The sequence below is a fragment of the Scyliorhinus canicula genome, chromosome 25, assembly GCF_902713615.1.
Source record: "Scyliorhinus canicula chromosome 25, sScyCan1.1, whole genome shotgun sequence".
Classification (NCBI taxonomy): Eukaryota; Metazoa; Chordata; class Chondrichthyes; order Carcharhiniformes; family Scyliorhinidae; genus Scyliorhinus; species Scyliorhinus canicula.
In genome coordinates this window covers 19611234-19632678 of record NC_052170.1, presented here as the reverse complement: position 1 = coordinate 19632678, position 21445 = coordinate 19611234, and the positions used below count along the sequence as shown (strand labels likewise).

The window sequence follows — 21445 nt, the reverse complement described above, 5'->3', positions numbered from 1 at the left end:
GAATCGAAACCGGGTCCTCTAGTGCTGTGGGACAGCAGTGCTAACCACTGTACCACCGTCCCGCTCCTTTCTTTCTTCTCTACCCATGTAGGCATGGCTAGTCATTGATATCTCTCTGTTTGTCTCCACTTTTTCTTTGCTCACTTTGTGTGCGGCAGTGAGCTCGTCTGAGAATTTCAAAGTGGGAGTCCAGTGGATTTTTGCCGGGCAGGAAAAAAAACAGACCCCACCAGTCAGTACCAGTGGAGACCTGTGTTCAGGCACACAAGACAGTGTCCGTCATATCCAAGTATTACTGTTTTCGCCTTCCAACATGGGTAAGGGATTGAAGGACTAAGGAACAAAGACAAGAGGATGGAGTTAAGATATAAACCTGCCCTGATCCAAGTGTGATGGGCTGAATGGCCTCCTCCTGTCGCTATGAAAGTCTTAGGGGGCTTCAGTTCATTCTCTCAGTTGCCTGTTGCTTCTACGACCCCACTAATGGAGTTGTGGAGTTTTCCAAAGGACTGGTCAACACAGGTCGGCCAACATTAATCACCCTCGTCAGCGGGGATTTTAAAAATAAATTTAGAGTGCCCAATTCATTTTTTCCAATTAAGGGGCAATTTAGCGTGGCCAATCCACCTACCCTGCACATCTTTGGGTCGTGGGGGCGAAACCCACGCAGACACGGGGAGAACGTGCAAGCTCCACACGGACAGTGACCCGGGGCCGGGATTCGAACCCGGGACCTCGGCGCCGTGAGGCAGCAATGGTAACCACTGCGCCACCGTGCTGCCCCCCCTCGTCAGCAGGGCTGACAACCCTCCAGGATTGATCTGGAGTCTTCAGGAATTGAAGATCAATCTCCGCTGGATGCAATATCGTAGAAAAATCATCAGGGCGTGAAAAACGATTGTGTGGGGGGGGGGGGGGAATTGTCGGCTTCCCCACGGCGATTTCATAATCAGGGGTGCGGCAGTGTTTAACGCAGGCTGCGCATGCTCCCCTCCAACACGGGTATCATCGCGACACGCACCGCATGCCGTTGGGACGGCCTCAGGATGTCACCTGAAGGCCCCCCCCCCGGTTGGGTCGGGTTCCCGACGGCGCGGTTGATGTGTGGTCTCAGCGGTCGGGAGCTCGGTGTGGCGGCTGCAGACTGGTCCAGCGCCCGCAACAGTCGGGCGGGAGCCATGCTGCTGGCCGGGAGGGGAGCTTCGGCAAGGGCCTGGGGAACGGGGGGGGGGGGAGGGGGTGTCCAGGGGGACACTATCTGGCAGGTGGGGCCCGCACATGGCCGCCGCCATTTGAACGGTGCGACCTCTGCAGGGTCATCGGCGTGAGCGCGCGCCGCCGCGGACCCGGCAATTCCCCGGCCATTTATTTCGTGGAGGCCGGGCATTTTACGTGGCGCGTCTGCTGGACCCTCACCGGTCGGAGGGTCGGTGATTGGGGGCCGCCGCCGATTTTTCCCAAACGCCATGGATCGTCCGGACATAGCCTCACAATCGGAGAATCCAGCCGTGGGGCTTTTCTGTCATTTTCTCTGAACACTTCTCTTTACGCAATATAAAAATATTGAAAATGGGGAGGTGGGGGGAGACGGACAAACATCACTTTAATGTGAAATGAGTCTTTGCTTTCCAGTTGGTGTAGGAAGGCAGTGCGTCACGAGGATGGACGTGTTGGCCAATTAATTACTGGAGTTCAGGGGAGAGTCGTGACGACATCTCCAGGAATATATTTAATCGCAGTTGGCAACTCTACTAGTTACCCCGATCTGGTGAGGAGACTGACATCAGGTGTAGGCCTGGATCTGAAGAATATTGGGCGGGATTCTCTGATCCCCCCCCCCCCCCCGGCCGGGTCGGAGCATCGCCGGAGGGGGTGGCATGGATCCCACCCTCGTCGGCTGCCGAATTCCCCGCGCCGGGGTTTTGGTGCTGGCATTGCCCGCCACCCCCCCCCCCCCCCCCCCCCCCGGCGATTTTCCGGCCCGCGATGGGCCAAGTGGCCGCCCATTTTCGGCCGGTCCCGCTGGCGTATGTTACGACAAGTACTTACCGGCGGGATCTGGCTCCTCCGGGGTCCCCGTGGGAGGGGGGGGGGGGGTGGATCTGGCCCCGGGGGGTGCCCCCATGGTGACCTGGCCCGCGATCGGAGCCCACCGATCCGCGGGCGGGCCTGTGCCGTGGGGGCGCCCTATTCCTCCGCGCCGGCCGGTGTAATGGTCTGCGATGGCCAGTGCAGAGATGAACCCCCCCCGGGATGATGCCAGGACACGCTGGCGCTCCCGCGCGTGCGCCAACTCGTGCCGGCTGGCGGAGGCCCTTCGGTGCCGGTTGGCATGGCGCCAAGCCCCCGCCGTGCCAGCCGCAGCGCAAACCACTCCGGCGCCGACCTAGCCCCTCTAGGTGCGGAGGATTCTGCACCTTCGGGGAGGCCTGACGCCAGAGTGGTTCACGCCACTCCTTTCCGCCGGAGTTGCCCGCCCGTTTCCAAAGAATCCCGCCCATTTTCTCTGCCCATGTGAGCACGTTCCTGTCTTGGTTCCTTCAGTGGTCTGACTCTAATCATTAATCCGTGCAGCCCTTGCTCCATCCCTCCCCACCCCAGACACAGCAGGGAGCCAGGAGATCCATTCAATGCTATACACATTTCAAAAATCATTCTCATCACTTGTTCCATCGCTACCAAATCGGCTCAAAGGAAGTTCTGCTTAGCTCCGCCATCCCCACTCTGACCTCTGACACAAACAGCGTACCTTTGTTGATTTCCCCTGACACAATGTGCAGCACGAGCTCATTGTAGGCGCTTTCGGCCTGTATCACTCCCTGACCATCATCATCATCAGCGCTCAGGTATGCTTCATACGTGGGCAGCTCCTGGAAGGCAGTTTGCACAGCTTGACTCAATCACCTGGAACATGTCCCTACTCCCCCTTCCCCCACTATATAGACGTACCATATATGTTTTCCACCATAAAGAACCCATTCATGGTCACACAGTCTTTTACTGAGGTTGGGTGCAGAGGTCAATTAGAGGTAAACTGCACCTTGAGGTCACTTGGAGAGTAATTCCCTAATACCTCGCTCTCTGTTGTCCCATTTTTGTTGATATTTTCCATTATTAATCCTTCAGTCCATATTTACAATGAAAATGCTGATGTAAACTTGTAATGTTGTCATTACACATTTCCACCAGTGTTGGCACTTTGGCACCTCAATTTTACATTTCTTTTTAAGCGATTTATGTTTGAGGGGTAAATATTATCCGGGGCTTTGCTCCTAATAATAATAATATATCTTTATTGTCACAAGTAGGGTTACATTAACTCTGCAATGAAGTTACTGTGACAATCCCCTCGTCGCCACATTCCGGCACCTGTTTGGGTACACGGAGGGAGAATTCAGAATGTCCAAATTACCTAACAGCACCTCTTTCGGGACTTGTGGGAGGAAACCGGAGCACCCGGAGGAAACCCACGCAGACACGGGGAGAACGTGCAGACTCCGCACAGACAGTGACCCAAGCCAGGAATCGAACCTGGGACCTGATGTGTTGGGCAGGCTGGGTCTACGTGGACTGCGTTTGATGCAGTGTAGCGAGAGACAGACTTCCAACACTTGATGAGATGCAACATGATTTTATTTAACATCTAACTATTTTACATGTTCAACTGTGGGTTGACACTATGCTGACTTGACTGGAGACCTGAGGCTAACCTAACCAGACTTACTGGCTACCACATGGTATTTGCACTAGCTGCTGCTCACGAGCTCTGACTGTCTCAGAGGCTGGATCCCGAGAGATTGGGAAAACTAGTGCCCTCTGGCTTTATAGTGGCCGTGTCCTGTCTGGTGATTGGCTGCTGTGTTCTGTGTGCTTACTGGTCATCCTGTGTGTCAATCACTGCCTGTCTGCACTCCATCATATACATGGATGTATATTATGACAGGACCCTGGTGCTGTGAAGCAACAGGGCTAACTACTGTGCTACCGCCACCTTCGAACAGTGCCAAGTCTCCAGAGTAGAATTTAAACCCATGACTTTCTCACTCAGAGAGGCAAGGTTGATGTATACCAACTGAACTGAACTATTCAAAGAGGGATTTTCAATGCAAATCATATCGTATCGTTGCAGAGATCTTTACTGCTGGCGATGAAGAGTATGGAGCATTTGAGGCTGATCAAGGCATAGCCACACAGCATGGGTGGTGATCATGTTTCCGGTGCACAGACCTGTCACAAACTCACCGCTTTGCAGAAAGGCTCCAATGTTTTCAGGACATATGGGAGGAAAATCTCCAGGAGAGAATCACGAACAAACTGCCTCACAGCCGCAGTGCTGTCAGAGTCAAGTTTCTACAGAGAAAGGGAGAACAAGGCAGTCACTTTGAATGTCAACAATGATTATTGTGCAACAAGATAGGATTAATGAATGACCTCATTATGAAAGTTGATTGTGACCTCCAGAATCCTGCCGACTCCTGATAACCTTTCACCCCCTCCATCTTGCTTACCCCCTCCATCTTGCTTACCCCCTCCATCTTGCTTACCCCCTCCATCTTGCTCACCCCCTCCATCTTGCTCACCCCCTCCATCTTGCTTACCCCCTCCATCTTGCTCACCCCCTCCATCTTGCTCACCCCCTCCATCTTGCTTACCCCCTCCATCTTGCTTACCCCCTCCATCTTGCTTACCCCCTCCATCTTGCTTACCCCCCCTCCATCTTGCTTACCCCCTCCATCTTGCTGACCAGGAATCTGCTCTTCTCTGCCTTAAAACTCTAAGACTCGGTTTTCACTGCCTTCTGAGAAAGAGAGTTCCAGACACTCACGATCGTCTGAGAGAAAAAGTTCTCTCCATCTCTGTCTTACATGGACAACCCCTTTTTAATGAATTTTTAAATAAATTTAGAGTACCCAATTCATTTTTTCCAATTAAGCGTGTTCAATCCACCTAGCCTGCACATCTTTGGGTTGTGGGGGCGAAACCCACGGAAACACGGGGAGAATGTGCAAACTCCACACGGACAGTGACCCAGAGCCGGGATCGAACCTGGGACCTCGGCGCCGTGTGACTGCAGTGCTAACCACTGCGCCGCCGTGCTGCCCTGGCAACCCCTTATTTTTAAACAGTGACCCTTCATAGATCATAGAATTTGCAGTGCAAAAGGAGACCATTCGGCCCATCGAGTCTGCACTGGCCCTTGGAAAGAGCACCCTACCCAAGCCCACCGCACCACGCATCCATGGCCTTGGGCCATTGCCTGAGGCCTGCCCCCGACTGGCCGAGTTCCCAAACGACGTGGAACAGGTGCGACCCCGCCCATCGGGAACCCGGCGTGGTGGATGCGGACTCAGTCCAGAGCTGCCAGAGTCGGGGCAGGGCTGATCCGCGGCGGGCAGGAGTGGACATATTTGGAGTTGGGGGCGCTGTGGTGGGGTGGTCCTGGACGCGTGAGCCGACCGAATGGGGAGGGGGGACTTTCTCGGGCCGGGTCTGCGAGTGGCATCCACCATGAAGCACACCAAAGGTTTCCTATATTAATGTCGGGATTGGATGAGTTGTCTTATGAGGGAAGGTTGCTCAGGCTCGTTTGTATCCATTAAGAGTTTAGAAGAACAAGAAGCTTCTTGAGGGGTATTGACAGGGTGGATGTGGGGGAGGATGTTTCCTCTGCAACTAAGGGGTCACTGGTTAAAAATAAGGGGTCGCCATTTAAAATGGAGATGAGAATTTCTTTCTCTCAGAGGATCAAGAATCTCTGGAACTTTCTTTCTCAATGGCAGAGCTAGATAGATTTGTGATGAGCAAGGGGGTGGAATAATATTGGGATAGTGCAAATATGGAGTTGAGGTTAAAATCACATTAGTCATGGTCTTATTGAATGGCGGAGCAGGCTTGAGGGGCCGAATGGCCTACTCCTGCTCCTAATTCGTAATTGGAACCCAACCAGACGGTGAAGTATGGAACTATGTAACAATTTATTTTCTCGACAGCTGGTTTATTTACAGGGTACAGCATTACAAATGTCTGCCTCGTACCTACCAACCCGCATTCTCTCAGCAGTCTCTCTTTATATGTACTCTAAGTACTGAGGTGAACAATGTCCTTTATCTCTGTAACTGAACAATATAATGAACATATCATTAACAAGTCAGCGCAACAGGAACAACACTGGGGATCCCTAGGTCACACTGCCTGAATCACAAAAGAGACACTGTTGCTGGGTCCAAAGGGAGTTAAAAAATGTCTGGTCCCAGGGACGTTGCTTTCAAAGGGCAGCACACGAGGGAGAGAGCGACCCCGCCAGGGATTACAGCTCATATCTTCGGTCACACTGCCTCTTAAGATAGCTACACAATGCAGGGAGACTCACTCACACTCAAGCTGAGTGTGACACACCCTCTCACCTTCCGCCACACGGCCTACCCCGCTCACGCATACCTTCAGTACTCGGACTCGGGTGTTGTTGAGCAGTTGGTTTATTTCAGCCGAGAGTCCACCAGCTGTCTGTGCGGAAAGCAGCAGGTGTTGAAAGGTGTAGACTGCGTCTTGCAGTAACTGCAAACAGAAGACGAGAGGAGAGGATGTGTGAAACGGGTACTCTGTGAGAGTCATGTTATGGGACATTTTTGAAGTTCATTCACTGGGGGCGAGCTTCGCTGGTTAGAACAACATTTATCGCCCATGTTTCATTGCCCTTCGAGAAGGTGGTGGTGTGCCGCCTTCTTGAGCCGCGGCAGTCCATATGGTGTAGGTACACCCACAGTGCTGTTAGGGAGGGAGTTCCAGGATTTTGACCCAGTGACAGTGAAGGAACAGCTGAGATATTTCCAAGTCGGGATGGTGAGTGACTTGGAGCGGAACCACCAGGTGTTGATGTCCCCATGTGTATCTGTTCTTGCCATTCTCGGTAGAGGTGACAGGTTCTGTCGACGGAAGTTTCAGCACGCAACCAGCCAAAAGATATAACTAAAAACGGCATGACGTTTAAGCAATATTCAAGAAGGAACCCTCTTTATACATACTCTTAAGTACTTAACTGAACAATGTCCTGTAGTTGACTTCTCTTATACTGCCTGACTCATAATTGGATGGCCAATCCGCTCTTGTGTACTCAGCTGTGTAACATTTCAGTCTGAATTTACAGAGCTGAATGGATTGCGTTATAGAATGATACAGCACAGAGTGAAGCCATTCAACCCATTGTCTCTGTTCTGGCTCTTTGAAAAAGAACAGAGAACGTACAGTGCAGAAGGAAGCCATTCGGCCCATCGAGTCTGCACCAACCCACTTAAGCCCTCACTTCCACCCTATCCCCGTAACCCAGTAACCCCTCCTAACCTTTTTGGACACTACGGGCAATTTATCATGGCCAATCCACCGAACCTGCACGGCTTTGGACTGTGGGAGGAAACCGGAGCACCCGGAGGAAACCAACGCAGACACGGGGAGAACGTGCAGCCTCCGCACAGACAGTGTCCCAGCGGGGAATCGAACCTGGGACCCTGGCGCTGTGAAGCCATAGTGCTATCCACCTGCGCTACCGTGCTGCCCAAACGCTATCCAGCCCTCTCCCAGAGTCCTGCAATACCCCCGTTTAAGTACCTATTGCCTCCTCTCTGAAAAGTTACTATTGAATCTGTTTCTATCACATTTCCAGGCAGCGGATTCCACATCAGGATAAACGGGGAGTTGAAAAAGCTGCTGGCCTTGTTTCTAACTCTACATCCGAATTAGGAACAGGAGGAAAACACTCGGCCCCTCGAGGCTGCTCCTCCGCTCAGTCCGATCGTTGGCGGATCTGATTGTAACCACAACCCCACATCCCCTCGTTCCTGCCCATGCGGTGTAGGTACAGCCACGGTGCTGTTAGGGAGGGAATTCCAGGATTTTGACCCAGTGACAGTGAAGGAACACCAGAGATATTTCCACGTTGGGGTGGTGCGTGACTTGGAGGGGAACCACCAGGTGGTGATGATAACCTTTCACCCCCCTCCTTAATCAAGACTCGCTCTGTCTCAAAGACTGCTTCCACCGCTTTTTGAGAAAGAGAGTTTCAAAATCTCACGACCCACTGGGAGAAAAACATTTTCTTCATCTCCGTCTTGAATGGGCGACTGCCTTTTTTTCTAAACAGTGACCCCCCTAGTTCTAGGTCCTCCCACAAGAGGAAACACCCTCTCCACACACACCCTGTTGCGATCTCGTCAGGACTTTACCTGTTTGCCAACGTTTCTGGTATGGATATGCCTTCCCTTTATTTGTTCCACCTGGAGTCCGCATAATTTTGGAGAGCGCTATCGAATCTGTCCTTTGCCTTCCGTACTCTTAGGACAACAAACCTCACCTTCTCCAGTTTCTGGACATTAACTGAAGTTCTTCATCCCTGGCACCATTCCAGTAAATCTCCTCAGCAACCTTGGCTAAGAATCCAACCACCGAATCTCTCCAGTGCAGAAGGATCCACTCAGCCCACCAAGTCTGCACCGGCCCTCTGAAGGAGCACCCTACCCAGGCCCACTCCCCCACCCTATCCCCGTAATCCCACCTCACCCCTGCATCCCTGGACACGAAGGGGCAATTTTAGCGCGGCCAATCCACCTGTGGACCGTGGGAGGGAACCGGAGCACCCGGAGGAAACCCACACAGGCACGGGGAGAACGTGCAGACTCGGCACAGAGAGTCACCCAAGGTCGGAATCAAACCAGGCGCTGTTAGTCAGCCATGTTGACCACTGTGCCACCCTCAGGCCCTGACATCTTTCCTGGAGTTTGGTACCCAGAATCAGGCAATATTCCAACTGAGGCCTAACTGAGGCTCAATATTCCAACTGAGGCCTAACTGAGGCTCAATATTCCAACTGAGGCCTAACTGAGGCTCAATATTCCACCTGAGGCCTAACTGAGGCTCAATATTCCAACTGAGGCCTAACCCGTGACCCAGAAATTCTCAGCTCAATTCCATACCTTTGTGCTCTGTTGTCAACAATATTCCAACTGAGGCCTAACTGAGGCTCAATATTCCAACTGAGGCCTAACTGAGGCTCAATATTCCAACTGAGGCCTAACTGAGGCTCAATATTCCAACTGAGGCCTAACTGAGGCTCAATATTCCAACTGAGGACTAACTGAGGCTCAATATTCCAACTAAGGCCTAACTGAGGCTCAATATTCCAACTGAGGCCTAACCCGTGACCCAGAAATTCTCAACTCAACTTCCTCACCTTTGTGCTCTGTTTTCTCAATTTGTAAAGGATAAGAAAGAAAGATAAGACTCCCAAATTACTTTTTTTTTTAAAAATCAAATGGTTCTGCATCCTTCAAACGCAAAGAGCGGGATCTTCTGGTCCTGCCCGCCCTGGGATCGGATATTCCTGCCTGAGGTCGAATTCTCCATTCCACCTGATTCCCGCAGCAGACGGGACCAGGAGACGAAAGCCGCATCAGAACATGGCTGCTCGCTGAAAATTCACTCGAATATTGTATCAGATCTGGACGTTGGCTAGAACATATTCTGTGTGAATAGGGGAGGCTGTGGCGTAATGGTAATCTCACTGGAGTCATCGAGAGACTCAAATTAATGCCCAGCGGACACGGGTTCAAATCCCACCACGGCAGCTGGGGGAATTTAAAGTTTGGAAATAAAAGCTATGTCACTAATAGTGACAATGAAATCTTTGATGATCGCAGTAAAAAAAACAAACCATCTGGTCCACTACGTTGTTCAGGGAAAGACATCTGCCATCCTCACCCAGTCTGGCTCACATGTGGCTCTAGACCCCCCAAGGGCAATCAGGGATGGGCAACAAGTGCTGGCCCAGCCAGCGAAGCCCACATTCCATGAAAGAATGTGGCACGGTGGTTAGCACTGTGGGCCTCACAGCTCCAGGGGTCGGGGTTCGATTTCAGCCTCGGGTGACTGTCTGTGCGGAGTTTGGTGAGGGCCACGAAGAATCCAGCACGAGTTTTCACGTTACAAAGAAATAACATTTATTTACAATAACATATATATACAACAGCAGCAGCAGCAACTTCCCTTGTTGCTCACTCCTCTCTGCTGGCTCCAAACTGGCCAGCTCTATTCATGCAGGGAGTCTGCTAATGATTTCTCTCTCCCCCCCCCCCCCCCCCCCCCCCCCCCCCCCATTGGGGAAGCTCCATACTCCCATAGGATTGTGGGATTGTCATTAGTCCCCGGCCAATGGTAAGCAGGTAGGTTATAACACGGAGTCTGCACGTTCTCCCTGTGTCTGCATGCGTTTCCTCCGGGTGCTCCGGTTTCCTCCCACGGGTCCAAAGATGTGCGGGTTAGGTGGATCGGCCGTGCTAAATTGCCCCCGAGCGTCCAAAGGTTGGGTGGGCTTCCGGGGATAGGGTGGGAGATTGGGCCTAGGTAGGGTGCTCCTTCGAAAGCTTGATGGGCCGAATGGCCTGGTCCTGCACTGTAGGGATGATATGATTCTATGAGACTAAACCAGGGGGATCATTTCTGCCGTCAATCTGTCGCACTCCCATCTCTGAGCCACAAGGATTGGGGTTCAAGCCCCCAATCCAGGGCTTGAACACAAAAATCGAGGGTGATATGAGAGGGGGCTGCAGTGCCGCAGGTCTTTCTTCCTTTTCGCTCTCCCGATCTTACACAGAGCAGCCACTTGGGGATCAGGCGCCAAATGTGGAGTTGAACCCGGCGGTAACGGGGGCTGTGTCACTCCTGGGAGAAGGAGTGAGCCGTCCGGGGCTCTCAGTGGAGGAGCCGACGATTCGGTTACATCCGGAGCAGCGGCTCACTCACTGCTGCAAACTGCATGATTTGTAATTAAATCAGGGAGGGGGGGCCGGGGGGGGGGGGGGGGGGGGGGGGTTAAAAGACCTTGTGAGTTTCACTGATTTTGAATCCTGGTGGCCGCTGTGCAAGTTTGCGGGCAGTTTAGTCCCTCCGAGCGTGGCTTTTACCTTTCCAAATGCACATTTATACATCTGCTCACACACGCGTATACCTCCTTGCATGCCTTTTGTGTGCGCATATTTGCCCAGTGTGTGGGTGCCAATCTGCTTGTCTGTCCACTCTGTGTGTGCATATATGTGATTGTGTTTGTGTGTTTATCCACATGTATGTGTGTGTGTGTTGGGGGGTGTTTGCTGTGTGTGTGGCAGCACACATGTCTGTATGTACATGTATGTGTCTCTGTGTTGAGTATGTGTTTGAAGTGTCTGAATGTGTGTGCACATATCTATATGTGTGTGTCTGTCTTTGTGTGTCCATGTGTGTATGTATGTATGTCTATCTGTCTGTATGTGTGTATCTCTTTCTGTGTGTGTCTGTGTGCATTGTGTATGTCTATCTGTGTATCCATGTGCACATCATTCCTGCCTAAACCCATGCTGGCTGTCTCTGTATCTATTCCTGTATGTGTGCTTGTAGCTGTGTGTACATGTCTGCGTATGTGTGTGTGTGTCGGCGCATCTGTCCGTACATGTGTTTGTCAGTATGTGTGCGTGTGTTTGCATTGTGTGTGTCTATCTCTATTTGTGTACCTTGTTGTTTGTGTGTGTCTTCCTCTTTCACCTGAACCCATGTGTGGCAGTCTCTGTGTGAGTGTTTGTCTGTATGTGTGCATGTCTGTGCGTGTCTGTGCGTGTGTGTGTTGTACATGTCTGTCAGTGTGTACGTAGATAGCTGTGCGCATGTGTGTGTCAGTGTGTGTGTCAGTGAAAGTATGTGAGAGTGTGAGTATGAATGTATCAGTGAGAGTGCATCAGAATGTGTCAGTGAGTGTGTGTCAGTGTGTGAGTGTCAATGAGTATGTGTGTGTGTGTCAGTGTGTCAGTGTGTGAGAGTGTCAGTGAATGTGTGTGTGTCCATGCAAGTGTGTCAGAGTGTGAATGTGTCAGAATGTGATTGTGTCAGTAAGTGTGTCAGTGAGAGTGGGTTAGCATGTGAGTGTGTCAGTGAGAGTGTCAGGGAGAGTGTCAGTGAGAGTGTGTCAGTGAGAGTGTGTCAGTGAGAGTGTGTCAGTGAGAGTGTCAGTGAGAGTGTGTCAGTGAGAGTGTCAGTGAGAGTGTGTCGGTGAGAGTGTCAGTAGAGTGTGTCAGTGAGAGTGTGTCAGTGAGAGTGTGTCAGTGAGAGTGTGTCAGTGAGAGTGTCAGTGAGTGTGTCAGTGAGAGTGTGTCAGTGAGAGTGTCAGTGAGAGTGTGTCAGTGAGAGTGTCAGTGAGTGTGTCAGTGTGTGTGTGTCAGTGAGAGTGTCAGTGAGAGTGTCAGTGAGAGTGTGTCAGTGAGAGTGTCAGTGAGAGTGTGTCAGTGAGAGTGTCAGTAGAGTGTGTCAGTGAGAGTGTCAGTGAGAGTGTCAGTGAGAGTGTGTCAGTGAGTGTGTCAGTGAGAGTGTCAGTGAGAGTGTCAGTGAGAGTGTGTCAGTGAGAGTGAGTCAATGAGAGTGTGTCAGTGAGAGTGTCAGTGAGAGTGTGTCAGTGAGAGTGTCAGTGACAGTGTGTCAGTGAGTGTGTCAGTGAGAGTGTGTCAGTGAGAGTGTCAGTGAGAGTGTGTCAGTGAGAGTGTGTCAGTGAGAGTGTGTCAGTGAGTGTGTCAGTGAGAGTGTGTCAGTGAGAGTGTCAGTGAGAGTGTGTCAGTGAGAGTGTGTCAGTGAGTGTGTCAGTGAGTGTGTCAGTGAGAGTGTGTCAGTGAGAGTGTCAGTGAGAGTGTGTCAGTGAGAGTGTGTCAGTGAGTGTGTCAGTGAGAGTGTCAGTGAGAGTGTCAGTGAGAGTGTGTCAGTGAGAGTGAGTCAATGAGAGTGTGTCAGTGAGAGTGTCAGTGAGAGTGTGTCAGTGAGAGTGTCAGTGACAGTGTGTCAGTGAGAGTGTCAGTGAGAGTGTCAGTGAGAGTGTGTCAGTGAGAGTGTGTCAGTGAGAGTGTCAGTGAGAGTGTGTCAGTGAGAGTGTCAGTGAGAGTGTGTCAGTGAGAGTGTCAGTGAGAGTGTCAGTGAGAGTGTGTCAGTGAGAGTGTGTCAGTGAGAGTGTCAGTGAGAGTGTCAGTGAGAGTGTGTCAGTGAGAGAGTGTCAGTGAGAGTGTGTCAGTGAGAGTGTCAGTGAGAGTGTCAGTGAGAGTGTCAGTGAGAGTGTGTCAGTGAGAGTGTCAGTGAGAGTGTGTCAGTGAGAGTGTCAGTGAGAGTGTGTCAGTGAGAGTGTGTCAGCGAGAGTGTCAGTGAGAGTGTCAGTGTGAGTGTGTCAGTGAGAGTGTCAGTGAGAGTGTGTCAGTGAGAGTGTGTCAGTGAGAGTGTGTCAGTGAGAGTGTCAGTGTGAGTGTGTCAGTGAGAGTGTGTCAGTGAGAGTGTGTCAGTGAGAGTGTGTCAGTGAGTGTGTCAGCGAGAGTGTCAGTGAGAGTGTGTCAGTGAGTGTGTCAGCGAGAGTGTGTCAGTGAGAGTGTGTCAGCAAGAGTGTCAGTGAGAGTGTATCAGTGAGAATGTGTCAGTGAGAGTGTCAGTGAGTGTGTCAGTGAGAGTGTGTCAGTGAGAGTGTCAGTGAGAGTGTGTCAGTGAGTGTCAGTGAGAGTGTCAGTGAGAGTGTGTCAGTGAGAGTGTGTCAGTGAGTGTCAGTGAGAGTGTGTCAGTGAGAGTGTGTCAGTGAGAGTGTGTCAGTGAGTGTCAGTGAGAGTGTCAGTGAGAGTGTGTCAGTGAGAGTGTGTCAGTGAGAGTGTCAGTGAGAGTGTGTCAGTGAGAGTGTGTCAGTGAGAGTGTCAGTGAGAGTGTGTCAGTGAGAGTGTGTCAGTGAGAGTGTGTCAGTGAGTGTCAGTGAGAGTGTCAGTGAGAGTGTGTCAGTGAGAGTGTGTCAGTGAGAGTGTCAGTGAGAGTGTGTCAGTGAGAGTGTGTCAGTGAGAGTGTGTCAGTGAGTGTCAGTGAGAGTGTCAGTGAGAGTGTGTCAGTGAGAGTGTGCACGTGTGTTTTCCAATCTTGTGGCAGTGCAGCACCTGATTGATAACGGTCTGCGCTCTCTGGGTGAAGAATCGATCACCGGCGAATGCGAATCGAGGTGGCAGCTCACTCAGGGACTGTGTCAGTGTTTCTGTATTCTCATAGCAACGATGCATCTGAACAGATTGGTACGGCAAACGTTGAAGCTGCCTGCAAGCCTGTGAGAAATGGAGAAGAGAACTTAGACTGAAAATAGTAAAGTAAAGGAACTTGACCAGATAACCCTTGAACACAAAGTGCCCAATGGCAGCAACTGAGGTTAAACACAGACCGCAACACAAAAGTTAACAATCAGATAGTCACACCTCCCCAGAATATAGCTACATCTCTCCCAGTTATTAACAATCCACAATGATCTCTGACCCAGTGTCCGGTGATTCAGAGCTAACCCCGTGCCCCACTCTTAATCCCTAACCCTCACCTTTAAAACCTCCAGTCTTCTGTCTACTATCACAGAGTGTGCTGTCACTCTCTCATCCCAGTCACCAGTCAACCACTGTCCTTACACCCCTCCCCCCCCCCTCCGCACCTCCCTTTGTTACTGGTTGCTGTTCACCCTCTCCCAACCAAGTCCCTCAGCTCTTGTCTCTCCATCCTTCTCCCTCTCGCTCCTTCTCTCGCTCCCTCTCTCCACCACTGCCCCCAACTCCTAGCCACTAGCTTGCCTGGGAGATGCATGCCACATTTTGGGAAACTCCTGGGAAACCCAACAAGGTTAGCGACCCTTGACCTGTAACCATGTGACTTGTGACCCAGTGACCTATGGCTCAGTGACTTGAAAGCTAATAACCCATAACCCATCAACCTGTGACCTGATGACTAGATACTAAATGACCTGTAGCCATGTGACCTGTGATCCAGTGACCTGCGACCCAGTAACTTGAAACCCAGTAGCATGTGACCCAATGACCTGTGACCCAGTAACCTATGACCTGTGACCCAGTGACTTGAAACCCAGTAACCCACGATCTGTGACCCTATGATCTGTGACCCAGTAACCTATGACCTGTGACCCAGTGACTTGAAACCCAGTAACCCACGATCTGTGACCCAATGACCTGTGACCCAGTAACCTATGACCTGTGACCCAGTGACTTGAAATCCAGTAACCCATGATCTGTGACCCAGTGACCTGTGACCCAGTGACTACCTCATTGACCGTGCTTCAGTTTCCCAGCTCACATGCTACTCCCAAATTCCCAGCCGCAATCAGAAGCAACGACAGAGGGATTGTTGATCTTTACCTCGATGAGAGAGCTGTAGTTGTGCTCTTTGCTCTTCACCAAGCTAATTACTCGGCTAACTTCCTCGGAGAAGAGTCTTCGGGTTTCCAGGAGGCTGGTCTTCATGAGGACGGCCACCCTGTCACCCACTGAGGTGAGGTGGGGCCGCACCTGTTCCTCGCAGCACCATCGCACCCGATCGCCAAACGAAGCTGCGAATAAAATAATTCACGGTCAGGATCGGGCCTCGCCCCACTGCTATCTGCATCCACTGCGATCTGCATCCCTGCTATCTGCATCCACTGCGATCTGCATCCACTGCTATCTGCATCCACTGCAATCTGCATCTACTGCCAAATCCATCACCTGCCATCTCCATCCACTGCCATCTCCATCCACTGCCACCTCCATCCACTGCCATCTCCATCCACTGCTACCTCCATCCACTACCATCTCCATCCACTGCCATCTCCATCCACGGCCAAATCCATTCACTGCCATCTCCATCCACTGCCATCTGCATCCACTGCTATCTGCATCCACTGCAATCTGCATCTACTGCTATCTGCATCCACTGCGATCTGCATCCACTGCTATCTGCATCCATTGCAATCTGCATCTACTGCTATCTGCATCCACTGCGATCTGCATCCACTGCTATCTGCATCCACTGCAATCTGCATCTACTGCTATCTGCATCCACTGCAATCTGCATCTACTGCCAAATCCATCACCTGCCATCTCCATCCATTGCCATCTCCATCCACTACCATCTCCATCCACTGCCATCTCCATCCATTGCCATCTCCATCCACTACCATCTCCATCCACTGCCATCTTCATCCACTGCCATCTCCATCCACTGCCATCTCCATCCACTGCCATCTCCATCCACTGCCATCTCCATCCACGGCCATCTCCATCCACTGCCATCTCCATCCACTGCCATCTCCATCCACTGCCATCTCCATCCACTGCCATCTCCATCCACTGCCATCTCCATCCCCTGCCACCTCCATCCACTGCCATCTCCATCCACGGCCATCTCCATCCCCTGCCATCTCCATCCACGGCCATCTCCATCCACGGCCATCTCCATCCACTGCCATCTCCATCCACTGCCATCTCCATCCACTGCCATCTCCATCCACTGCTACCTCCATCCACTGCCATCTCCATCCACTGCCATCTCCATCCACTGCCATCTCCATCCACGGCCATCTCCATCCACGGCCAAATCCATCACCTGCCATCTCCATGCCCTGCCATCCCCATCCACTGCTACCTCCATCCACTGCCATCTCCATCCACTGCAATCTGCATCTCTGCGATCTCCATCCACTGCCAAATCCATCCACTGCCATCTCCATCCACTGCCATCTCCATCCACTGCCATCTCCATCCACTGCCAAATCCATCCACTGCCATCTCCACCCACTGCCATCTCCACCCACTGCCATCTCCACCCACTGCCATCTCCACCCACTGCGATCTCCATCCACTGCCAAATCCATCCACTGCCATCTCCATCCACTGCCATCTCCATCCACTGCCACCTCCATCCACTGCCATCTCCATCCCCTGCCATCTCCATCCACTGCTACCTCCACCCACTGCCATCTCCATCCACTGCTACCTCCATCCCCCGCCATCTCCATCCACTGCCATCTCCATCCACTGCCATCTCCATCCACTGCTACCTCCACCCACTGCCATCTCCATCCACTGCTACCTCCATCCACTGTCATCTCCATCCCCTGCCATCTCCATCCACTGCCATCTCCATCCACTGCTACCTCCACCCACTGCCATCTCCATCCACTGCTACCTCCATCCACTGTCATCTCCACCCACTGCCATCTCCATCCACTGGTACCTCCATCCACTGCCATCTCCATCTCCTGCCATCTCCATCCACTGCCATCTCCATCCACTGCTACCTCCACCCACTGTCATCTCCATCCCCTGCCATCTCCACCCACTGTCATCTCCATCCCCTGCTACCTCCACCCACTGTCATCTCCATCCCCTGCCATCTCCACCCACTGCTACCTCCATCCACTGCCATCTCCACCCACTGCCATCTCCATCCACGGCCAAATCCATCCCCTGCCATCTCCATCCCCTGCCATCTCCATCCACTGCCATCTCCATCCACGGCCAAATCCATCCCCTGCCATCTCCATCCCCTGCCATCTCCATCCCCTGCCATCTCCATCCACTGCTACCTCCATCCACTGCCATCTCCATCCACTGCCATCTCCACCCACTGCCATCTCCATCCACGGCCATCTCCACCCACTGCCATCTCCATCCACTGCCATCTCCATCCACTGCCATCTCCATCCACTGCCATCTCCATCCACTGCCATCTCCATCCACTGCTACCTCCATCCACTGCCATCTCCACCCACTGCCATCTCCATCCACTGCTACCTCCATCCACTGCCATCTCCATCCACTGCCATCTCCATCCACTGCCATCTCCATCCACGGCCACCTCCATCCACTGCTACCTCCATTAACTGCCATCTCCATCCACAGCCATCTCCATCCACTGCCATCTCCATCCACTGCTACCTCCATCCACTGCTACCTCCATCCACTGCCATCTCCTTCCACTGCCATCTCCATCCACTGCCACCTCCATCCACTGCCATCTCCATCCCCTGCCATCTCCATCCACTGCCACCTCCATCCACTGCCGTCTCCATCCACTGCTACCTCCATCCACTGCCATCTCCATCCACTGCCATCTCCATCCACTGCCATCTCCATCCACTGCTACCTCCATCCACTGCCATCTCCATCCACTGCTACCTCCATCCACTGCCATCTCCATCCACTGCCATCTCCATCCACTGCCATCTCCATCCACTGCTACCTCCATCCACTGCTACCTCCATCCACTGCCATCTCCATCCACGGCCATCTCCATCCACTGCTACCTCCATCCACTACCATCTCCATCCACTGCCACCTCCATCCACTGCCATCTTCATCCACTGCTACCTCCATCCACTGTCATCTCCATCCACTGCCATCTCCATCCACTGCCATCTCCATCCACTGCCATCTCCATCTCCTGTCATCTCCATCTCCTGCCATCTCCATCCCCGCCATCTCCATCCACTGCTACCTCCATCCACTGCCATCTCCATCCACTGCCATCTCCATCCACTGCTACCTCCATCCACTGCTACCTCCATCCACTGCCATATCCATCCCCTGCCATCTCCATCCACTGCCATCTCCATCCACTGCCATCTCCATCCACTGCCATCTCCATCCACTGCCATCTCCATCCACTGCCATCTCCATCCCCTGCCATCTCCATCCACTGCTACCTCCATCCACAGCCATCTCCATCCACTGCCATCTCCATCCCCTGCCATCTCCATCCCCTGCTATCTCCATCCCCTGCCATCTCCATCCCCTGCCATCTCCATCCACTGCCATCTCCATCCACTGCCATCTCCATCCACTGCCATCTCCACCCACTGCCATCTCTATCCACTGCCATCTCCATCCACTGCCACCTCCATCCACTGCCATCTCCATCCACTGCCATCTCCACCCACTGCCATCTCCATCCACTGCCATCTCCATCCACTGCTACCTCCATCCACTGCTACCTCCATCCACTGCCATCTCCATCCACTGCCATCTCCACCCACTGCCATCTCCACCCACTGCCATCTCCATCCACTGCCATCTCCATCCCCCGCTACCTCCATCCACTGCCACCTCCATCCACTGCTACCTCCATCCACTGCTACCTCCATCCACTGCTACCTCCATCTCCTGCCATCTCCATCCACTGCCATCTCCATCCACTGCCACCTCCATCCACTGCTACCTCCATCCACTGCTACCTCCATCCACTGCCATCTCCATCTCCTGCCATCTCCATCCACTGCCATCTCCATCCACTGCCACCTCCATCCACTGCTACCTCCATCCACTGCTACCTCCATCTCCTGCCACCTCCATCCACTGCCATCTCCATCCACTGCCATCTCCATCCACTGCTACCTCCATCCCCTGCCATCTCCATCCCCTGCCATCTCCATCCACTGCCACCTCCATCCACTGCCATCTCCATCCACTGCCGTCTCCATCCCCTGCCATCTCCATCCACTGTCATCTCCATCCACTGCCATCTCCATCCCCTGCCGTCTCCATCCACTGCTACCTCCATCCACAGCCATCTCCATCCACTGCTATCTCCATCCACTGCTACCTCCATCCACTGCCATCTCCATCCACTGCTACCTCCATCCCCTCCTACCTCCATCCACTGCCATCTCCATCTACTGCCATCTCCACCCACTGCCATCTCCATCCACTGCCATCTCCATCCACTGCCAAATCCATCCACTGCCAAATCCATCCACTGCCATCTCCATCCACTGCCATCTCCATCCCCTGCCATCTCCATCCCCTGCCGTCTCCATCCACTGCCATCTCCACCCACTGCCATCTCCATCCACTGCCATCTCCATCCACTGCCAAATCCATCCACTGCCAAATCCATCCCCTCGTATCTCCATTCCACTGCCTGTGGTATTATCATAACTATCAGCATTGCAAGGGTTAATGTAGTGTCGAGAGTAGCCACTAGAAGGAGCTACAGTTACAACTATATAAGGCAGTGATGCTAATCCTTGGGGGAGGAGTGAATACAGGAGTTAGCTAGAGAGAGTCAGAAGAACAGATAGTGTAAGTGAGAGCAGATCATAGTTTAAACGAGTGGTGAGATTTCTGTAGATGAGTGTCGTTAGATGTTATTGATCAACTGTGTATTCTTCAGGAGTACGTGTCAAATCCAAATTAGTAGTGTTGATAAATTTATAGCTTTGTTTAAGTTCAATCTATTTTGTGGTCTTTGTGAACACTACGCCAACCATCCTGAGATGAGCAACACAAAGTACACCACACTGTCACCACCTACCAGCTCCGTAAGTGATTTTTAAAAATTTATTCTTTCTTGGGATGTGGTGGGGGTCGCCAAAGGGCCCAGCATTTGTTGCCCATCCCTAATTGCCCTTTGAACTGAATGTCTCGCTCGGCCATCTCATCGGGCAGATAAGAGCATAGAATTTACAGTGCAGAAGGAGGCCATTCGGCCCATCGAGTCTGCACCGGCTCCTGGAAAGAGCACCCTACCAAAGGTTAACACCTTCACCCTATCCCCATAACCCAGTAACCCCACCCAACACTAAGGGCAATTTTGGACACTAAGGGCAATTTATCATGGCCAATCCACCTAACCCGCACATCTTTGGATTGTGGGAGGAAACCGGAGCACCCGGAGGAAACCCACACACACACGGGGAGGATGTGCAGACTCCGCACAGACAGTGACCCAAGCCGGAATCGAACCTGGGACCCTGGAGCTGTGAAGCGATTGTGCTGTCCACAATGCTACCGTGCTGCCCAAACACGAGCTTTCGGAGCGCAGCTCCTTCCTCAGGTGAATCATTCGCCTGAGGAAGGAGCTGCGCTCTGAAAGCTCGTGTTTGAAACAAAGCTGTTGGACTTTAACCTGGTTTTGTAAGACTTCTTACTGTAATCGATATAGAGCACAGGAGGGCAAATGGAATTAAGGTAGAGATGAGTCGTGATCTGATTGAATAGCCCGAGGGGCCGAATGGCCTCCTTCTTCTCCTATGTTTGTGTAACTCTAGATGCAGCCTGTTTTTTTCTTTTTTTGCAAGGAATTTATTACTGTTGAGTTTTAGATCTATTTGGCCTTAAAAATCTCTTTTCAATCTCCACAATCGCGGGAGCCTCATACCTTGAATCTTCTTCACCAACTGCTTCTTGGAGGTGAGGATTTGGTTGAAGTCTGGCCGCACTGTCTTCTCCAGATGAAGACTTTGCTCTTCATTCTCCCTGAGCATGGTCTGGAACCCCTCAGTGATTTGGGCCTCCACCATTGCATACATCTCCCCGATCATCTACGGAGGAATGAAAAAACCTCCGATTTCACCAGATACCTCATGTTACAGTACAGAAACAGGTCATTCGGCCCGACTGGGCGATGCTGGTCTTTATGTTCCACATAAGCCTCCATCTTCATCTCACTTTGCTACCATACATTTGAACACCATGTTTCATCAAGAGTAGTGGTTAGAACATAGAACAGTACAGCACAGAACAGGCCCTTCGGCCCTCGATGTTGTGCCGAGCAATGATCACCCCACTTAAACCCACGTAACCCGTATACCCCTAACCCAACAATCCCCCCATTAACCTTA

At 52.2% G+C, this 21445-nt stretch overlaps 1 protein-coding gene across 1 annotated transcript in view; it reads right to left on the bottom strand.

The window, feature by feature from the left end:
* Positions 1-279: 279 nt before the first annotated feature.
* Positions 280-21445, bottom strand: part of LOC119957012 (protein Niban 1-like) — an 80629-nt gene continuing 59463 nt past the window's right edge. Inside the window, exons 8-14 of the mRNA XM_038784594.1 lie at positions 20983-21145; positions 15204-15394; positions 13956-14117; positions 6439-6555; positions 4243-4350; positions 2730-2870; positions 280-333 (exon numbers count right to left, since the gene is read on the bottom strand). Of these exons, the coding sequence (XP_038640522.1) occupies positions 280-333; positions 2730-2870; positions 4243-4350; positions 6439-6555; positions 13956-14117; positions 15204-15394; positions 20983-21145 (936 nt within the window). The remainder of the gene's footprint in view (positions 334-2729; positions 2871-4242; positions 4351-6438; positions 6556-13955; positions 14118-15203; positions 15395-20982; positions 21146-21445) is intronic.